Source organism: Scyliorhinus canicula, chromosome 12, assembly GCF_902713615.1.
Source record: "Scyliorhinus canicula chromosome 12, sScyCan1.1, whole genome shotgun sequence".
NCBI classification, from domain to species: domain Eukaryota; kingdom Metazoa; phylum Chordata; class Chondrichthyes; order Carcharhiniformes; family Scyliorhinidae; genus Scyliorhinus; species Scyliorhinus canicula.
Window position 1 is genome coordinate 29755943 of NC_052157.1, and position 20639 is coordinate 29776581.

At 45.6% G+C, this 20639-nt stretch overlaps 1 protein-coding gene across 7 annotated transcripts in view; it reads right to left on the reverse strand.

Annotated features, from left to right (window-relative positions):
- cgnl1 (cingulin-like 1) overlaps positions 1 to 20639 on the reverse strand; it is a 174069-nt gene that overhangs the window by 29383 nt on the left and 124047 nt on the right. For all 7 annotated transcript variants that reach the window (XM_038813300.1, XM_038813302.1, XM_038813298.1 and 4 more), the window contains 5 exons: positions 20045 to 20149; positions 15247 to 15399; positions 13505 to 13675; positions 2455 to 2616; positions 1551 to 1640 (listed from right to left, as the gene is read on the reverse strand). In XM_038813300.1, the coding sequence (XP_038669228.1) occupies positions 1551 to 1640; positions 2455 to 2616; positions 13505 to 13675; positions 15247 to 15399; positions 20045 to 20149 (681 nt within the window). The remainder of the gene's footprint in view (positions 1 to 1550; positions 1641 to 2454; positions 2617 to 13504; positions 13676 to 15246; positions 15400 to 20044; positions 20150 to 20639) is intronic.

Genomic DNA, 20639 nt, shown 5'->3' on the forward strand with positions numbered 1-20639 from the left:
TCAGCGATGGGGGTTATAAAGGACTCGTTTAATCATTTGCCAGAAAGATCAAATGACAAAAACATGATGTAAAATTCTGTAACTCATGCATACTTTTCCCCCCTAAGATTTGGCTACTAATCAAGGGAAAGAACAGTTCTTAAATGATGCATGAAATCAGTTGGATAGATGTTGGCTTCACTTGATTATTAAAAAAAAACACCAACCCATTTGGCCATTCTGTATGAGTGAATAAATTGTTTTGCCTTTGGTATTTCAAAACAATATTATACAGGAACAAAAAGCTCCAGTGCTGTGCTCTAAGAAGTAATTCAGTCTTACGACATATTAAATGGGTGCAATTAGTTGGTATTTTTGGCTTTGGGGCTTCTATCTGTAGAAACGTCCCTGCACAAAAAGCAGTCAGTGAAAATGGAGATTGCTCGTAGACTGTAATGGAGCTAAATGTTTGGCTATCAAGTCTCTGTTACATCACTTGTAGACTGGACAAGCTGAAAGGGATACTGCATCAATGACAGCGATTCTCTTCGGCAATTCACTGCAGTTTACACCAGCTTTATTCAAACATTTATGTAACCTATTATTACTAGAGGACTTAAAACTACACCCAAGATAGTTAGCACTTATAAACCAAAAAGGCTACTGATCCCGAACCTGAGGAGTCTGATTCCACTCTCACACTATTTTACTCTGCTGCAAGTAAAGAACTGGTTCCAGGATAACGCAGTGCCGAGCAGCTTGAGCCACGCTCCACAATGATGTAACCTTGCACAATGATGCCAACTGAAGAGCGCGGAGCAGACTGAGGATACAGAGGCCCATTTTATTCTCCACACGCCTGCAGAAAAACAATGCTATTTGGAATTTCCATACCGAGAGTATGAAGGGTGACAAAACCAAGTGGTACGGATAGAGTTAAGGTACAGTTCAGTCATGATCCAACTGGATGAGTTGAACGGCCCACTCCCGTTTCCACGCGAGTATTTGAATCAAGCAGCTTTCGATAGTTACGCGAATTCATTGGGGGAGAATTGGAGCTGGTGAATTTGGTTACATCTCACTAGGCCGTCAGCAAGTCGCTTGGAAGAAAGTCATTTATATAGTATTAATGAGTGAGGCCACTAGCAGTAAATCTGGGTTGCTTCTGGCTGCTCTGGCAGTCAAATAATTCTTAAAGTAATTCTTAAAGTCATTCACTGACACTGCCTGCTGCAAAATATATCATGAATTACAAACATTTTTATAATTGGCAATTCTGCACATATCCCAAATACACACACAGTGCAACTATAAGCTTCACTGCATAATTCATAAAGGAGGGGATCAATCTAATCGGTAGCATTCTAGACCTCTAATGCAACATTAACGCCCTGAAAATGAGACAGCGTTTGGAGGAAATGCTGTCCCAATGATTTACTTTTGTCTACATTTCACTCTTTGCTGGCTTGTCTTTATAATTATACCTTGTGTGAAACAAATTCTCATACTGCAGATTGGAGAACAACTCCAACAGACCACATCCAATCTGTTACTGTAACTGACTTGGTTACCTGTTCTCTGTCTCTACTGATGCGATCTGTTAGGAGGTCTGAATTGCTTCTCTCCTCGTCCAGTTCCATCACCATCTCTGCCAATTTATCCTGCAAACATAAATCAGGTTGAGGTGGATAGTGGCTCGGAAAGAACAACCTCTGTCCTCATAAAACTGCTTTCACCTACTGTACAGGTATGATGCATTAAACATAGATACATAGAAGATAGAAGCAGGAGGAAGCCTTTTGGCTCTTGACGATCATGGCTGATCATCCAATTCAATAGCCTAATCCTGCTTTCTCCCCATAGCCTTTGATCCCACTCTCCCCAAGCGCTATGTCTCGCCACCTCGTGAATATATTCAATGTTTTATCATCAACTACTTCCTGTGGTAATGAATTTCACAGGCTCACCACTCTTTGGGTGAAGAAATGTCTCCTTATATTTGTCCGATATGCTTCAACAATGTCTGTTAGTGTACAAATGTGCTAGGTATAAAATTCTTTAGAACAGAGATGCAAATTAACTGAACCAACACTGCATTGTTCAGATCTCTGGTTTTTCAAAGATGAAGCAGATGTTTTTAATCGATTAATGGAAGTCCTTTTTCATAACATGCTCCTAATGATATAAAGGTCACATTGCACGAAATGTTTAAGATTTACATTTTTTTTTTAAATTTAGAGTACCCACATTTTTTTTCCCCAATGAAGGGGCAATTTAGCTTGGCCAATCCACCTGCGCTACACATCTTTTTGGGTTGTGGGGGTGAGAGCCAAGCAGACACGGGGAGAATTTGCAAACTCCACACGGACAGTGACCCGGGTCTGGGACTGAACCTGGGACCTCAACGCCGTGAGGCTAACCATTGGGCCACCGTGCCGTCCTAAGATGTACATTTGATCGCTCATTTTCATTCACCTCCATTTGCTTGATCTGCCGCATTCGATCATCCTTTAAGTGCATTTTACTTTCGAGGTCAAGCTCTAGGTCATTTACTTTCTGCTTCAGTTGCTGACTCTTCAGAGCTGCTTCATCTCGCTCACGGCAACAGTTTTCCAACTCCTCTCTCACTTGCCGCATCTGATCCAAAATACATCAGGCCGTATAAACAGGTTATTAAAATAGAAACTGTGAATGCTGAAAATCTGTAAAAAGCCAGAAATTTCTGGTCGCCACAACAATGCTAATTTTTGTAAAATCAAATACGGTAAGTATTTAAAGCATTTTATACTTTGAATGCAGATTATTTTAATTCCAGTTAATTTGGTGATTATCACCATAATGACAGGGGGTCATCAGGGCACTGGAGAGCCTCACGCAGCTCCAGCTGCCGATACAGACGCCAGCACTGCCGGTGCGGGTCTGCGCATGCACGTGGGTTACCTTCTCCGCGCCGGCCCCCCGGGGAACATGGCAGAGCCCTACAGGGCCCGGCGCAGAGGAACATAAGCCCCCCCCCCCCCAGGATAAGCCGCCCGCCGATTAGAGGCCCCCGCCCCGAGTCGGATCCCTCCCCCACCACACCAGGACGGCCACTGAAGCACGAATGCCGAGGTCCCGCCAGGTAGGGCGACACGCAAATGACGCGACGCGACTCGGCGGGCACTCCGCCTGTCGTGCGCGGAGAATCACCGGCGCGGCCCCCAATCGGCGCCGTGGCGACTGCACAGGCGCCATTGGTGCCGCTTCTCCAGTCACCAGAGAATCGACGGTCTGGCGTCGGAACGGCGATGCGGGATTCGCGCCTTCCACCCCCCCCCCCCCCCCCCCCACCGATTCACCGACCCACCGCGGGGTCAGGGAATCCCACCACATGTCTTTCCTGACCAGTTTAAGAATCATTGAATCCTCCCAGGTACCAAATTGATCCTCTCTGAACTGCTGGACCCCTATTTGTACACTTCAATGAGTCTAATGTTGGTTTCAGATGGTTGTCAAAGACACCCGAGGCGCTGTTACCAATATGGCAGCCACTGCTTGTGCAGGAAGTTTAATGATAAAATTGTCATGTGGGTTGTTCATTTAGCATTCAAAAATGGGATGAAAGGGAATCGAATTTCCACCCAAACAGGTCTTGAGATCTTACATTGGTAAATAAAATATTCTTACTGTATAAAAAATACTGGGGCTTTACCTCAAAATTGTTTCTGCTGTTTTACAGTTTCCTTACACCAAATGGTGCCAAACAAGCAAGCTCAGGCAGATGTGAGATACCCAGTAGCAGGCACAGAACAGCAGTAGCGGAGAGGCCGGTTTGCAAACTGGTTACCTACTCAATTTCATTAACAGTAGGGGCACGGGCACACAAAAACTCGAGTTTTGAAAAAGGACACACATCACAGGATACCACCTGTGACCAAAAGATGGCAGTAACATGACAAACCTTCGCTGGAACCTGATCCAATATTAACCAGCACAATGAGCAATTTTATTCAACATCACAGCTTCACGATCCCCCTGCAATTACAGTATTTCTGATTAAACCCATAGTACTCATTAGAATATACTGGAATACAGAAATTTACTCAAAAAAAAAGACTGAATTTGAAGCAACCACATATTTTGTCTATTACGCTCAAATTCCATTCTATGACTTTAGTGCATTGTGTGTGGGAGCGAAAGATGAGCGATAAAATCTGATTCATAGGAGGAGGCAAATAAATAGCAGTTTGGTTACACAATCTTGGCCAGTGGAACTAAATTAGTTATGATAACATCTGCACACAAGAGGATTTGGGGAGGGGGACATCAGTGCCAATTTGATTAAGGGCTGGTTTAGCTCAGTGGGCTTGACAGCTGGTTTGTGATGCAGAACAAGGCCAGCAGCACGGGTTCAATTCGCGTGCCAGCTGAGAATTCTGAATTCTCCCTCTGTACCCGAACAGGCGCTGGAATGTGGCGACTGGGGGCTTTTCGCAGTAACTTCATTGCAGTGTTAATGTAAGCCTATTTGTGACAATAAAGGTTACTTATTTATTTATTCATGACAATCATTTTAATAGAAAAAAGAATTTATGAATATTTTAATTTTATAATATGTGTATTATAATACTTTTTTTTGTTATGAATAACAATTCCAAGGTTTGCAGAGGGGAAGAAACACAAAAGTAAGGGTTTCTGCGATATCCTGCCAGTTTCGCCTGCACTGCATTAGATTTTTTAAAAAATTCATTTTGAGTACTCGATTCTTTTATTCTAATTAAGGGCCAATTTAGCATGGCCAATCCCCCAACGTTGCACATCTTTGGGTTATGATGGGGGTGAGACCCACACAGACACGGGGAGAACGTGCAAACTCCACACGGACAGTGACCCGGGCCGGGATCAAACCTGGGTCCTCATCGCCGTGAGGTAACCATGCTAACCACTGCGCCACCCTACCACCCCTGCGCTGCATTAGCTAATGCAGGTTGGATTTTTTAAGGAATCATGCGTTAAAAAATAGATCCCATTTTCCCCAAGTCACATCCAAGAATGACCTTCATTGTAGCGGTTACATAATTGATTATTTTTGAGTGTCTAATACCTTATTAGCACTAGCAGAGCAAGACAATAGACCTCTCCTCATTATTCAAAATCATTATTTTGTATTTATCAACTACACTGGACAAGTTGGATCAATACCCAGTTATTCAGATTCAACCATCTGCAGCCAGTTGTAGGTGTTTTTCTATGGGGTGCCACTGTAATTTGATGCTGTGATATTTTTTCTTGCTAGTCAAAAACAAAGCGAACAGCAAAACAGACCCAGTTGTCAGTTTCCTGCAACACTGAGATAATAGCTCCACAGACAATCGGGGAATTGTGCTCAACATGATTTGGCAACTACCAAAACCCCCGCCTCCCCTTTATCTGAAACAGGATGGAAACTTTGCGGAAAATAAAAATATCAATCATGAAAACTGCCTTTTGTACATTGGCTTCAGATCATTTCAAAGTGCTTTAGATGTTTTATCCAGATCAGGACATGCAGCAAACAATTTCCAATTTAGGGGCAACGTTAGTGTGGCCAATCCACCTAGCTTGCACATCTTTGGGTTGTGGGGGTGAGACCCACGCAGACATGTGGAGAATGTGCAAACTCCACATGGACAGTGACCCGGGGCCGGAATCGAACCCGGATACTCGGCGGCGTGAGGCAGCAGTGCTAACCACTGCGCCGCCGTGATGTCCACTGCATAATTCTAACAGAAACTATATCCTGTTCAATGTGGATCAAGCGAAGTGATGTGAAAATTCCTAAAATACCTCAACGTTTCCAAGATTAATAATTGAGTTCATGATGCTACAATCTCCCTGAACTAAGTTTTGGAATTTTGGACATACTTATCACAGTTTGTAACAATGTATTTGCTTTCCTGCAGAACCTATATAATTGCATCTGACACGCACTGGAATTAACTAGTTAATTAGAAATATAAAGATACCATAGGAAGTTTTCTGAGCTGGTGGGCCGGGTCTTGGCGAGGGTTTTCAATGAGGCAAGGGACAGAGGGACCCTGCCGCCGACAATGTCGCAAGCCACTATATCACTGATATTGAAGCGGGGTAAAGACCCGGAGGCGTGTGGGTCCTACAGGCCAATCTCCCTGATTAATGTTGACGCCAAGCTCCTGGCAAAGGTACTGGCGGTTAGAATGGAGGACTGCGGACCGGAGGTGATTGGGGAGGACCAAACTGGGTTCGTGAAAGGTAGGCAGCTGGTGGCCAACCTGAGAAGATTACTTAATGTGATAATGATGCCCCCGGTGGGTAGGGAGGTGGAGGTAGTGGTGGCGATGGACGCCGAGAAGGCCTTTGACCGGGTGGAGTGGGACTATCTATGGGAGGTGCTCGGACGGTTTGGGTTCGGGGAGGGATTGGTGGATTGGATCAAATTATTATATCAGGCACCGAGGGCCAGTGTCAGGACTAACAGAGAAGTGTCGGAGTACTGTAGGTTGTACCGAGGGACCAGACAGGGCTGCCCGCTCTCCCCGCTGCTGTTTGCGCTGGCCATAGAGCCGCTGGCGATTGCGCTGAGAGCCGCAGAGGGATGGAAGGGGATGGTGAGGGGCGGGGTAGAACATAGGGTCTCTCTTTACACAGACGACCTGCTCCTGTACGTGTCGGACCCAGAGGCCGGGATGGGAAGTATACTGGGAATGCTGAGGAAGTTCGGCCAGTTCTCAGGATACAAATTAAATACGGCCAAGAGTGAAATGTTTGTGGTACAGGCAAGGGGCCAGGAGAACAGATTGAGAGGGCTACCGTTTAGGCTGGTTGAGGAAAATTTCCGGTATTTGGGAATCCAGGTGGCACGAGACTGGGGCAGGCTGCACAAGTTAAATTTGGCCAGGGTGGTGGAGCAAATGAAGGGAGAGTTTTGGAGATGGGATGCACTCCCACTGTCGCTGGCAGGGAGGGTGCAGACTGTAAAGATGACAATCCTCCCGAGATTTCTGTTTGTTTTTCAGTGCATCCCGATCTTTGTCCCACAGTCCTTCTTCAAAAGAGTTAACAGGATGATCATGAGCTTTGTCTGGGCGGGAAAATCCCCGCGGGTGAAGATGGCGATGTTGGAGAGGAACCGCAGCGAGGGAGGGCTAGCTTTGCCTAGTCTGATTAATTATTACTGGGCGGCCAACATCGCTATGATAAGGAAGTGGATGGTGGGTACGGGGTCTATCTGGGAGCGGGTGGAGGCGGCTTCGTGCAGGGGCTCCAGCTTGGCAGCCCTGGTCACGGCTCCTCTACCGCTGCCGCCGGCCAAGTACACCACCAGCCCGGTAGTGGTGGCGACCCTGCGAATATGGAGCCAGTGGAGGAGGCATGTAGGGGAGACGAGGGCGTCGGTTTGGGCGCCAATCTGCGACAACCATCGGTTTGCCCCCGGGAGTATGGATGGGGGGTTCCGAGTATGGCGGCGGGCGGGGGTGGGAAGGGTGGGTGATATGTTCCTGGAAGGGAGCTTTGCGAGTTTGAGGGGCTTGGAGGAGAAATTTGGGCTGGTAAGGGGAAATGATTTTAGGTACCTACAGTTGCAGGACTTTGTTCGTAGACAGGTCCCATCTTTTCCACGCCTCCCGCCAATGGGGATCCAAGAGAGAATAGTCTCTAGGGGGGAAGAAGGGGAGGGTAGAGTCTCAGGTATTTATAAGGTGCTCATGAGGGAGGAAGGGTCCCAGACAGAGGAACTGAAACTTAAATGGGAGGAGGAGCTAGGCGGGGAAATGGAGGACGGGCTGTGGGCAGAGGCCCTGAGTAGGGTAAATTTGACCGCGACATGTGCTAGGCTCGGGCTGATTCAATTTAAGGTCGTTCACCGGGCCCATATGACGGTGGCTCGGATGAACAAATTCTTTGGGATAGAGGACAAATGCGCTAGGTGCGCGGGAGGACCAGCGAACCACGTTCACATGTTTTGGGCATGCCCAAAGCTGAGGGGGTATTGGGAGGGATTTGCGGGGATCATGTCCCGGGTGCTAAAAACAAGGGTGGTGATGAGTCCAGGGGTGGCAATTTTTGGGGTTTCGGAAGACCCGGGAGTCCAGGGGGAGAAAGAGGCCGATGTTTTGGCCTTTGCTTCCCTAATAGCCCGGCGACGAATACTATTGGCGTGGAGGGACTCAAAGCCCCCGAAGACTGAGTTGTGGCTTGCGGACATGTCGAGTTTCCTGGGTATGGAAAAAATTAAGTTCGCCTTGAAGGGATCTGTACAGGGGTTCGCCCGGAGGTGGCACCCATTTATTGACTTCTTTGCGGGAGAGTGAGCGTCAGCAGGGGGTGGGGGGTAGAGTAGTGTAGAATAGGATGGAAAAAATGGCGGGTAGTACCGGTGGGAGAGGAGCAGGCTTGTGCAGTATGTTACGATTGAAGTATTGAAAGTACATGGAGGTTTGCACATTTTTGCCTTTTTTGCTTTCTTTCTGTTGATGTCTGTAACTGTTTACAAAGCCAAAAACTACCTCAATAAAATTGTTTATTAAAAAAAACAGAAATATAAAAATGCCACAAAATGCACCACCTGCCACATGTACGCATTCCTGGCTTGTGATCGTGAGATTCTTGTAAAAGTATTGGCGACTAGAACTGAACTGCCAGCTCCCAAACTAGTCAAATCCAGATTAGACAAAAAGTGTTTTTTTTTTGCCATGAATATTAGCAGACATAACAGGGTGGAACTAGAAGCAACTTAATAACACGATATCTTACAAATTTGACATGGTAACTGTGGAGAGGGGAGGATTGAGAAATTATACAACATGTTCCTGCAATCCTGGTTTGGCTAGCAACAGTCAGTTCTATATTTAAACAACAGAACTCCAGGTATAGCATTATCTGGGAGAGCATTCCCCCAGCAGAAACATGGTGCCTTGTCACTTGTGTTCTTTATACTGCTATTCAGTTTAGCAGGTTAACAGTTATGTCAAAAGAAAAGAAGGGAAACAAAATGTATTTGCAAAGCACCTTTCACAATCTCCGTGTATCACAATGTCCTTCCCTGCTAATTAAGTACTCTTGTAACAATGTCACTGTAGGGAAATGCAGCAGTCAATTCAAGATCCATTCAATAGCATTGTTGGCCAGGACACCGGAACACTCTCCCAATGGGGCACCCTTTCAAAAGGGCCATGGGATCTGACCAGGCCCTCAGGCTTCACTTTAATGACTCATCCAAAAACTATCACCCCTGACTGTACAGCACTCCCTCAGTACTGTACTGAAATAGCCATCTACATGAGGTGCTCAAATTTCTATATTGGAGCTGAATCAGAGCCAAGAATCCCACCACCGAGTCAACCTGACACTGAAAGAGCTTGGGCGGGATTCTCCAGGAATCGGCGGGGCGGGCAGAAACGGCGCAGTGGAGTGGCGGGAACCACTCCGGCGTCGGGACACCCCAAAGGTGCGGAATCCTCTGCGCCTTCAGGGGCTAGGCCGGCGCTGGAGTGGTTTGCGCCCCGCCGGCCGGCGTGGAAGGCCTTTGGCGCTGCACCAGCCGGGACCGAAGGGGCTCCGCCAGCCGGCGCGGGTCCGCGCATGCACGGGAGCGTCAGCGGCTGATGTCATCCCCGCGCATGCGCGGGGGGGGGGGGGGTCACCTTCGCGCAGACCATCGCGGAGGCTGACACAGGACACAGCCAGCGCGTAGAAATAGAGTACCCCCACGGCACAGGCCCGCCCGCGGATTGATGAGCCCCGATCACGGGCCAGGTGACCATGGGGGCACCCCCTGGGGCTAGTTCCCCCCCCCCCCCCCCCCGGCCCCCTCGAGGACCCCTGGAGCCCACCCGCGCTGCCAGGTCCCGCCGGTTAAGGGACCAACTCCAATTTACGCCGGCGGGACCTGCATAGGACGGGCGGGACTTCGGCCCATTGCGGGCCGGAGAATCGCCGGGGGGGGAGCCTGCTGACCGGCACGGGGCGCTTCCCGCTCCCGCCAAATCTCCAGCGCCAGAGAATTCGGCAGGAGGCGGGGGCTCAGGGAATCCCGCCCCAGCTTTTCAGTGAAAATGGAAGTTCTAGACACATCAGGGCTATTTTGTAACCTATAGGAAACACCAAGAGAATTAGCTCATTTTCATGTCACAAGATTGTGAATTCAGAACGCCACAAAGCAACCAGTTTGTTCTGAAGCTAATTGAGGACAACAGGAAATTTTACAGAAACAAAAGAAACCTGAAGTTCTCAAGAGTGATTTTTATAATCCTTTAACCATTAGTCAGAATTTCCATTGTTTTCAAAGGGAAATCACTGGACTATTTTGGGATTCATTCTTTTTTAAAAATCTACAGTACCCAATTCCTTTTTTTCCCAATTAAAGGCAATTTAAAGTGGCCAATCCACCTCCCTGTACATCTTTTTTTGGGTTGGGGGCTCAGACCCACGCAGACACGGGGAGAATTTGCAAACTCCACACTGAGAGTGACCCAGGGCCAGGGTCAAACCGGTCCTTGGTGCCGTGAGGCAGCAGTGCTAACCATTGTGCCACCGTGCTGAACCCTTGGGATTCATTCTACTGAAAAATGCATGAGACGATGTTCTTTTTTTTAATGAATTCAGAGTACCCAATTCATTTGTTCCAATTAAGGGGCAATTTAGCGTGGCCAATCCACCTAGCCGGCACATCATTGGGTTGTGGGGGCGAGACCCACGCAAGCACGGGGAGAACGTGCAAACTCCACACGGACAGTGACCCAGAGCCGGGATCGAATCTGGGACCTCGCACCGTGAGGCAGCAGGGCTAAATGTTCTTTAAAGTAAATGGGAGAGAAAACTAAGTGTGCTGCGTCAATATGATTGGCATCTTCAGGCACTACAATAGCTTTGAGGACAAAATTTACATTGTGTCAGGTGGATGTATCTTTAAGAAATGGGTGTTTATCAAATGGCTGCAGTGATGTCAGAGTGTGGGTGGAGCTGGCTGTCTGTCTGTCTTTCACTTTCGTTTTGAGCTAGCTGCTGCAGTGGTTTCGTTTTCAGAGGTGGATAGCTGCATTCAAAGCAAGCAGCTGTACAATGATCTCTCTTTCTCTACAAGCTAAAGAATGTCTCCAGATCATTGATGATTTCAAAGTAATACCTGTTTCTGTAGAGCATTTAAACCTTTATTTTATAAAGGATTTAACTTATGGATGATGTTTGGGAACTTATTGAGGGTTATCTAGAGTATTGTATCTGTGGAGTTACGTGTGTTGGTAGTTGAGAAACTGTTTACTGTGCGTTTATAAAATATTAACTGGATACATAGAATAAACATTGTTTTGTTTTCAACATACTTTAGCTCTCTGTTGCACCACACCTCTAAAGTGGGCTCTTGTGCTCCCCATAACCAAAATCTTTTAAAAGTTGTGGGTCAGGTGAACTCCATGATATACTTTGGGGTTCTCTAAACCCTGGCCCATAATAATGGGCTTAAGGTGGAGTTAAGATTGATCAACAGACAAAATTGATATAAACAGGTGGAGAACCAATGGTTCTTTCAAATGATTGCTTGTAAACCTTTTGCTGAAAAGTTTCCCTCTGTCAATTAGGATTGTAGTGTGGGAACAAGTTTATTGTTTGAAAGTTTATTATAGGGCAGCACGGCAGCGCAGTGGGTTAGCCCTGCGGTCTCACAGCGCCGAGGTCCCAGGTTCGATGCTGGCTCTGGGTCACTTTCCGTGTGGAGTTTGCACATTCTCCCCGTGTTTGCGTGGGTGTCGTCTCCACAGCCCAAAAGATGTGCAGCGTAGATGGATTGGCCACGCTAAATTGCCCCTTAATTGGAAAAAAATGAATTGGGTACTCTAAATTTTTTTTTAAAGTTTATTTTAGCCAGTGCCTTCTGTCCCCATCATAAACTCCATTCCCTAGCCAATGACTTAATCCCTCGTGCTGGAAAATGTCTGACTCCATACCAGACTGTTTGCAACATTGGCCCCGAGATAAGCTTGGGACCATATTCATAGAATTTACAGTGCAGAAGGAGGCCATTCGGCCCATCGAGTCTGCACCGGCTCTTGCAAAGAGCACCCTACCCAAGGTCAACACCTCCACCCTATCCCCATAACCCAGTAACCCCACCCAACACTAAGGGCAATTTTGGACACTAAGGGCAATTTATCATGGCCAATCCACCTAACCTGCACGTCTTTGGGCTGTGGGAGGAAACCGGAGCACCCGGAGGAAACCCACGCACACACGGGGAGGATGTGCAGACTCCGCACAGACAGTGACCCAAGCCGGAATCGAACCTGGGACCCTGGAGCTGCGAAGCAATTGTGCTATCCACAATGCTACCATGCCGCCCATATATCTGCACCATCACTAAGACCACCTATTTCCACTTACATAGCGCTACTCAACTCCATCCCTGCCTCAGCTCATGTGCTGTTGAAACCCTAATCCATGCCTTTGCTGCCGCTTGACTTCACTCTTGCAACACACTCCCGCACAGCTTCTCATCTTGTGCCCTTTATAACCCTGAGAGCATTCAAAACGCTGTTGCACTTGCCCCAAATTGCATCCAATCACAATCACTCGCGCACATTGGCTCCCAGTTAAGCAGCACCTTGTGTTTAAAATTTTCATCATTCTTTTGAAATCCTTCGTGGCCTTACCCTTTCCCATATCTGTAATCTCCTTCATCCCCACAATCTGCCTCTTTAGTATTCCTGTTTTTAATCACTTTTCATTGGCGGCTGCCCCTTTAGCTAAACTCTGGAATTGCCTCTCTAAGCCTCTGGATCGTCATATCATCCTTTAATTAGCTCTTGTAAACCATCTCTCTGCCCTATTTATTGACCCTAATATCTCTTACGTGGCTGGAAGTCAGACTTTGTTTGATAACACACCTGCAAAGTGCCGTGGGACACTTTACACCTTAACGGCACGATATAAATGCAAGTTGTTGCCATTAACCAAAAGTTCACAAATGTACTTGCCTACAAATGACCAATTCCTGAATGACCAGGGTTTGGTCTTGAAGATATGCTTTCTTTCTCTTACAGAGAGCAGCAAACTCAGAATCCATTACAAGCAATCACGACAGGAATCGGCAAATCTTGAAATACGGTCAAAATGAATCTTTTGATTGAAGTACAACAAATGAATGAGTTTTTAAACGGGTAAAGGATCAGAGGGTTAGCTGGGAAAGCTAATAATTGTTTTGTTGCAGTTAATTATATTGAAAGCTCATTTCATGAAAATGGCAACGAAGACGCAGATGCTTTATCTGCAAAGATATTGAGGAAGCCCAGGATTTCACTACTTATCGCACACTTCTACAAGGTTCAGAATAATGTAAATAGCCAATATACTTTCCCACCATTGTTACTCTACAAAATAAACAATCCTAACATTTAATTTCGCTAATGCAATAAGTTTTCTGTGTTGTGTTAAGTTAAGAATGTGATCAACTTTCCACTGGATTCAACTTTCTTTAGAAGCCTTTGGTCAAAGGTTATTGGTCAAAGGTTAAACAAACACAGCTATCTTGCATTACCTCATCCTGCAGTTTCTTGGTTACTAGTTGAAATTTGTCAGCCTCCAGGGCCTTCGTTTTCAGCTGTTGCTGCAGGACACTCAGCTGACTGCGGTTCTTTTCCTTGTACTCATCAAGCTCCTTCCGCAGCTCCAGGTTTGACCTTTGGGCATCCTGACTCATCTCAGCCATCTGCGTACGGTAGCAGCAGTAAAATTAAACGGTGGTGGGGGAGGAGGGGGAGAAGGCGGGAGATAAAGAAGAGATAAAGAAGCATTTATTTAAATTAAGGTCCAAAGAAGAAAAAAAGCTTGAATCAGAATCATAGCCTTTGTGTGCAAAAGGAGCCCACTGGATCCATCATGCCTATATCTGGTCTTTGAAACAGATATTCAATTAGCTCCACTTAGTCAATTGTTTCCTTTTTAAACATTTATCCAATTCTCCTTGGAAAATTACTACTGAACTTAATTCCACTGCTCTTTCAAAGTTACGGCAACTCAGTGTTAAAAAAAAATCTTTCTCTTCTCCTCCTGGCTTTAATGCCAGCATCGAGTGACGCACCTTCCTACCAATCTAAGTGCCTCCTTATTGAAATCCCATATAATTTGAAACACCTCTCTTAGACCTCCCTTTAACATTCACTGCTCCAGGGAGAACAATCGCAGCTTCTCGAGTTGCTTCACATAAATTCTAAGATGCATATAAAACAGGATATTGCTTCTTCCCACAGAATGGCACAGGCACATTTTCACACCATGCTCTTCGCCAACTCCTCCCTCTCTAGGCGAGATACAGGCAGGCAAGATGGTGGTGACTGTGCCAGTGCTGTAATGTGACCCTGTGCCGGCGCTGTAGTGCTGCCGCTGGGAGGTGAAAGAAAGCAGCCGATGGGTTTTGATTTTACCTCCCGTCTTTCAAAGAAGCCACCCAAATCTCTGACCCAAGCCCAAATTGTTTGGGATGTTATCCAAAGCACCATAAATATTCCAGCCTGATTAAACCGCCTGCAACACTAAGCTGCCAGGTTTCCTTTCAGAATCTGAAACATTACTGTGCATGTTCAGGCACATGTATTTTACACGATATGCCCCCCTTCCCACCCTCTAAGCAAGCAATCTGGGGACATCCCAAAACAAAAGCGTAGAACTAATAAAAATGCACTTTCATTACTTACTCTGGACAGTAATCCAGAGACCCGTAGTAATTCAAATCCCGCCACTGCGGATGGCGAAAAGTGAATTCAATAGGAATCTGGAATGAAGCCAAATGAAGGTCAATGAAACCCCATCTGGTTCGATAATATCCTTCAGGGAGGAAATCTGCCATCCTTACCTGGTCTGGTCTATATGTGACTCCAGATCCACAGCAATGTGGTTGGCTCATAAATGCCTCCTGTAATGGTCTAGCAAGCTCAAGGGCAATCAGAGATAGGGGAGCCAGCAACGCCCGCATCCCATGAATTAATTTTAAAAAATACTACTGCATTTAGCAGATTTGCTCTGTAACTTCATTATTTGAAAGCCTTTGGATAAGCAAAATTTGAGATTTAACTTCATTTGGCATTTTATTATTTTAAATTTATTTTGAAGGACTGTAGCTAACTTGAGGAATACAGCTATGTCACACTTAAATTGACCCATTATTTAATGATTATTATTTTAGCAGGCTCCACCCACCACTAATTATTGAAGAGTAATATTCAGTAGATACAAGCTTAAAATGCCCGCACTGTTTAGAAGTGTTGACATGAAGAATCCAACCTCTTTCTCAAGCTTGTCAACCATCTTCTCCAATTGCCTTCTCTCGGCCTCCATCTCACTCTTTGTTTTCTTTAAAAGATCTCTCTGAACTGTTTCGGTTTTAAGCCTTTCATTTAATTCCTGGTGCTCCTGCGATCGCTTGTTGAGGCTTCTCTGCAGAATGAGAAAGATAACATGTAGCTAAAACTATTCATTATGTCGAGGGGTAACTTCATAGACAAGTTAAGTGCTGTTGTGGAGTAATTGTTTATGCTTTAACTAAGGCTGGGTTAGGGGTTACCTATACGTCAGAAAGAAATGGCTTGTAGGTATTAGTGCTTTTTAGAGACATCGCCATAAGTTCTGTTTTAGCAACGTTCAGCCAAATAAACTTGTCTTGTGCAACATTGTGCATTCATGTTGCGAAATAAAGTAGATATAACACACCTCACTAAAATCAGACATTGAACCGCAGAGGAGCATGCAAAAAAGCATGCAGTGAGGCAGAATCGCATATGAAGGTCTTATTCTCTCATCAACACAGGATTCAGCATTCTTTAATGCAACCTGAGAAGACTGGAGTAAGAGAGGGCGGCACGGTGGCGCAGTAGTTAGCACTGCTGCCTCATGGCGCTGAGGAACAGGGTTCGACCCCGGCCCCGGATCACGGTCCGTGTGGAGTTTGCACATTCTCCCTGTGTCTGCGTGGGTCTCACCCTCACAACCCAAAGATGTGCAGGGTAGGTAGATTGGCCACACTCAATTGCCCCTTAATTGGAAACCTAAAAATAATTGGGTATTCTAAATTTATTAAAAAAAGAAGACTGAAGCAAGGAACAATGAGAAGTAGGAGAGATCCAAATATATCACGGAAAATCAGGGGAAACTATCTGGATTCCTCAAACTAATCATTTAGCTGAAACAGGAGTATGATATCGGAACCTGAAAGGAGGTGTGATGTGGAGATGCCTCAGCAGAGAGAATTTCTCACAGATATGTGAAATAAATGGACCAGACCCAGGTGCACATTTACACCTTAACACTGCACTCCTTGCAGCAGTTCAAATGACCACAGTTTTGATTCATTTGTTTATGGATGCGTGCATAGCTGGAAACACTAGCATTTATTCCCCATCCCTAACTGTCCTCAGTACAGTGCTGGTGAACCACCTTTTTGAATGGCTGCACCCACAGTACTATGAAGGAGGCATTTCCAGTATTTTGACCCAGTAATAATGAAGAAACAGTGATATAATTCCCAGTCAGGATAGTGCGCAACTTGTAGGGCATTAGGAAAACTAAGGTAATTGTAAGGGATTTATATTTGTATTGGTGAACATTAGAAATAAGGTAGAGCTTTAAGTGCCTGGAAGGGTAAAATCTATAGTTAAATACATGCTGGACAAAGGTTTTTGCATGTGTGGGGGTTGGTCAAGTTCCAACCGTGTTTCTATTGTGCTTAGAGAGGGCTATGGCATGAAGAATAAGTAAAAAGGCAAGCATGTGGAGGCTTCTTAGCAACAGGAGGCCATTGATTTAAAACAACTTTTAAGTTTTAGTTTTAGACGATTTTGTGGACAGTTGGAGGCAGGACCTTGGGGAGTGAACAAAGGGCTGGTTTAGCTCAGTGGGCTAGACACCTAGTTTGTAATGCAGAAACAGGCCAGCAGCGCAGGTTCAATTCCTGTACCAGTTGAGAATTCTGAATTCTCCCTCTGTGTACCCGAACAGGTGCCGGAATGTGGCGCCTAGGGGCTTTTCACGGTAACTTCATTGCAGTGTTAATGTAAGCCCACTTGTGATAATAAAAAGATTATTATTATCTCTCAACACTGCCAGGAGACTGGCCAGGACAGGAGCTGCAAAGAAGGATGATTCCTGACGTACAAGTTACGGACCAGAAAACCAGGGAATTGGAACAGAAGGAATGTTTAAAACGACTGGAGTTAAGTAAACAGAAACCAAGGTATTGTCCAGCAGAATTCAAGGAAAAGTAAACAACATGTTCCGAGTTAAAGAGACAATTGCAGTAACCAGATTTTAAGTGGGACAGCAACCTTCAAAGGTAAAACAAAAGTCTGATGCCATTTTAATACAGTCTGGGAATTGAAAGTTAAAATAACAGTGAGCAGTTTGGACAATAGACAAGACAAAGAAATCCTAAAGGGGTTGGTGTGAAATCCTGGGCTCGATTCGTTGTTAAAAGTGGAGCAGAAACGTTGATTGAAAGCATCATTTGGAAAAACTGGTCTGGATTTTAGAATGCAAACTGCTGAGGGAAGGCATACTTAATTTAAAAGATTTTAAAGTGTGATCTTGGAAGTGAAACCCTCACATGGCAATCATCTGGGGGAAATTCTGAGGAGACATCCACAGGCATTAACTGGGGTTCCAAGCAGAGTGTGGGTGTGTATTTGACCACAGTCACCTTCTGTTAATGGGATGATTGTAGCTTAAGATATACTTTGCAATGCATATTAACCTTTAGATCTACCTGTATTTGTTAAGCTAAGGGGGAGGAGTAAGGGAGTATTGTATAATAATCTGACTTTTCTTGTTTAATAAATTATTTTTTCTTGTTAAAACCAATTGGCGATCCTGTGATTCTGTTCCTCCACGTTTATTAAAAAAAATTAAAGTTACGGTCTTTTGAGCCAGGGTTCCATTCTGGGATCTTCCTGTCGAATTCTAATATCAACTGGGATTGTAACAAGGGTAACTTGTAAGTGATGGTGTTCCCATATCCCTGCTGCCGTTGTCCTTCAAGGTGGTAGAGATTGGGGTTTGGAAGATGCTGTTGAAAGAGACTTCATAAGTTGTGGCAGTGCATTTTGTGGATCATACACACTGCTGCCACTGTGCATCAGCAGTGGGCAGAGTGAATATGTAAGGTGGTGGATGGAGTGCCAATCAAACAGGTTGCTTTCTCCTGGATGGCGTTAAACTACTTGAACATTGTTGGAGCTGCACTTATCCAGGCAAGTGGTCAGTATTCCAGCTCCTGACTTGAGCCTTGTAGATGGTGGACAGTCTTTGGGAAGTCAGGAGGTGAGTTACACGGTGCAAAACCACTTGCCTCTGACCTGCTCTTGTAGCCACAGTATTTATATGATTGGTCAAGTTCAGTTTCTGATCAATGGTAATCGGCAGGATGTTGATATTGGGGGATTCAGCAATGGGAATGCCATTGAATGTCATGGGAAGATGGTTGGACTCTCTCATTGCCTGGCACTTATATGGCACAAATGTTACTTGCCACTTATCAGCTCAAGCCTGAATGCTATCCAAGCCTTGCTGCAAATGAACATTGACTGCTTCAGTTTCTGAGTCGAGAATAGTGCTGAGCATTATGGTATCATCAGTGAACATCCCCATTTTTAAAAAATTGTTGGGGCAGCACGGTGGCCTAGTGGTTAGCACAACCGCCTCACGGCGCTGAGGTCCCAGGTTCGATCCCGGCTCTGGGTCACTGTCCGTGTGGAGTTTGCACATTCTCCCCGTGTCTGCGTGGGTTTCGCCCCCACAACCCAAAAACGTGCAAGCTAGGTGGATTGACAACGCTGAATTGCCCCCTTAATTGGAAAAATGATTGGGTACACTAAATTTATTTTTTTTAAAAAAATTGTTTTTCCAATTAAGGGGCAATTTTTAGCATGGCCAATCCACCTAACCAGCACATCTTTGGGTTGTGGGGGTGAAACCCACGCAGACACGGGGAGAATGTGCAAACTCCACACGGACAGTGACCCAGGGCCGGCATTCAAACCTGGGTCCTCAGTGCTATAGTCCAAGTGCCAACCACTACACCATCATGCTGCCCTGAACGTCCCCATTTCTGACCTTATGATGGAACGAAGGCAAATGATGAAGTCGATAAAGATGGCTGAGCTTAGGGCACTACCATGAAGGATCCCTTCGGTGACCTCTCAAGACTGAGATGACTGACCACCAACACCACAACCATCTTCCTTTTTGTCAGTTATGATTCCAACCATTGGATAGTTTTCCCCGTTGACTACAATTTTGTTAGGGCTCCTTGATGCCAGTCAGTCAAATGGTGGTTTGATGTAAAGGGCAGTCACTCGAGTTCAGCTCTTTGGTCCGTGTTTGAATCACGGCTGTAATGAGGTCAGGAGCTGAGTGGCCCTGGCGGAACCCAAACTGAACAGGTTAATGCCAAATAAGTGCCACATGTTACCACTGTTGATGACCCCTCCCATTACTTAACGGATTATCGAAAGTAGACAGATAGGGCGATAATTGTTCAGGTTGGACTTGTCCTACTTCTTGTGTACAAGATATAACGTGGCAATTTTCCACATTGCCGATAGATGCCATTGTTGTAGCTGTATTGGAACAGCTTGGCTTGGGCTGAGGCTAGTCCTGAAGCACAAGTCTTCAGTACAATTGTCGGAATGTTGTCAGGGCCCTTGGTCTTTGCAATGGGGAAAGGTCGCTGGCTAAGGCCTTTCACAGCCCTCTGTGCACTGAGGGGAGGGGAATTATATGGAATCCCTCGGGCCAAATGACTCACATTGAATGTATGCAGTGCCTACTTCATGTATCACAATTATATTGAAGTACTTCAAGGGTGCAACATGATCTATGTAGGTGCCTTAAATATCATTGCACTTTCTGTAACAAACACTTTGAAATGTCTGTCATGTTCTGAAATATCGGTCATGATTGTATTGGAGCATCTCAGAGGGAACATGATCTATGTATAAAAACTGAATATCATTGCACACTGTGGTGACCATTTTGAAATGTTCTTTCAGACATTTTATGAATAAACTGTACTTTTGCAATAAAGAAATACCTGGACTTCCTCTAACCGGCTTTCCAATGCTCTTTTTGCCAGTGAAACGTCCTGTTCTTGGTCTCCGACTTCTCTCAAAGCAGCTTCCAGTTGCTTCTTCTCTTGCTGAAAAAGTGATAGTGGAACAGTTTTTAGGTTTATCTCTGAATCAAAGCTTAAAGAGACAAAAATGTTACTTTACTGTCTGAGTAGCAATATTGGAACGTGGACACTCAACTCAAGACACACAAGGTTACATATGTTGCAGGTCGCACTTAAACTTGTGTTTCTCCGGTTGCTAGGAAAGGAACTCCATTGCCTAATGAAAAAAATCTTTGCCAATTACGTCTCCTGAACCAAGGAGTGATCGCAATTCAATCCGATATGGAAATATTGGCAAATTGCTCTCTTAACATTGAACGGTACCAATGCGAGTGGAAACATCAGTGAAAAGGTAAATTTGAACTAAAATCAGGGGCGGGATTCTTTCAGCCCGGAGAATCATAGACCGCCGCGAATCGCGCCACGCCGCCGGCACGCGTGGCTGGCGCGGCGCCGGTTGGGGGCCGCTCTACCCGGCCAGACCGCCAATTCTTGACCCGGGTTGGGCCGAGCG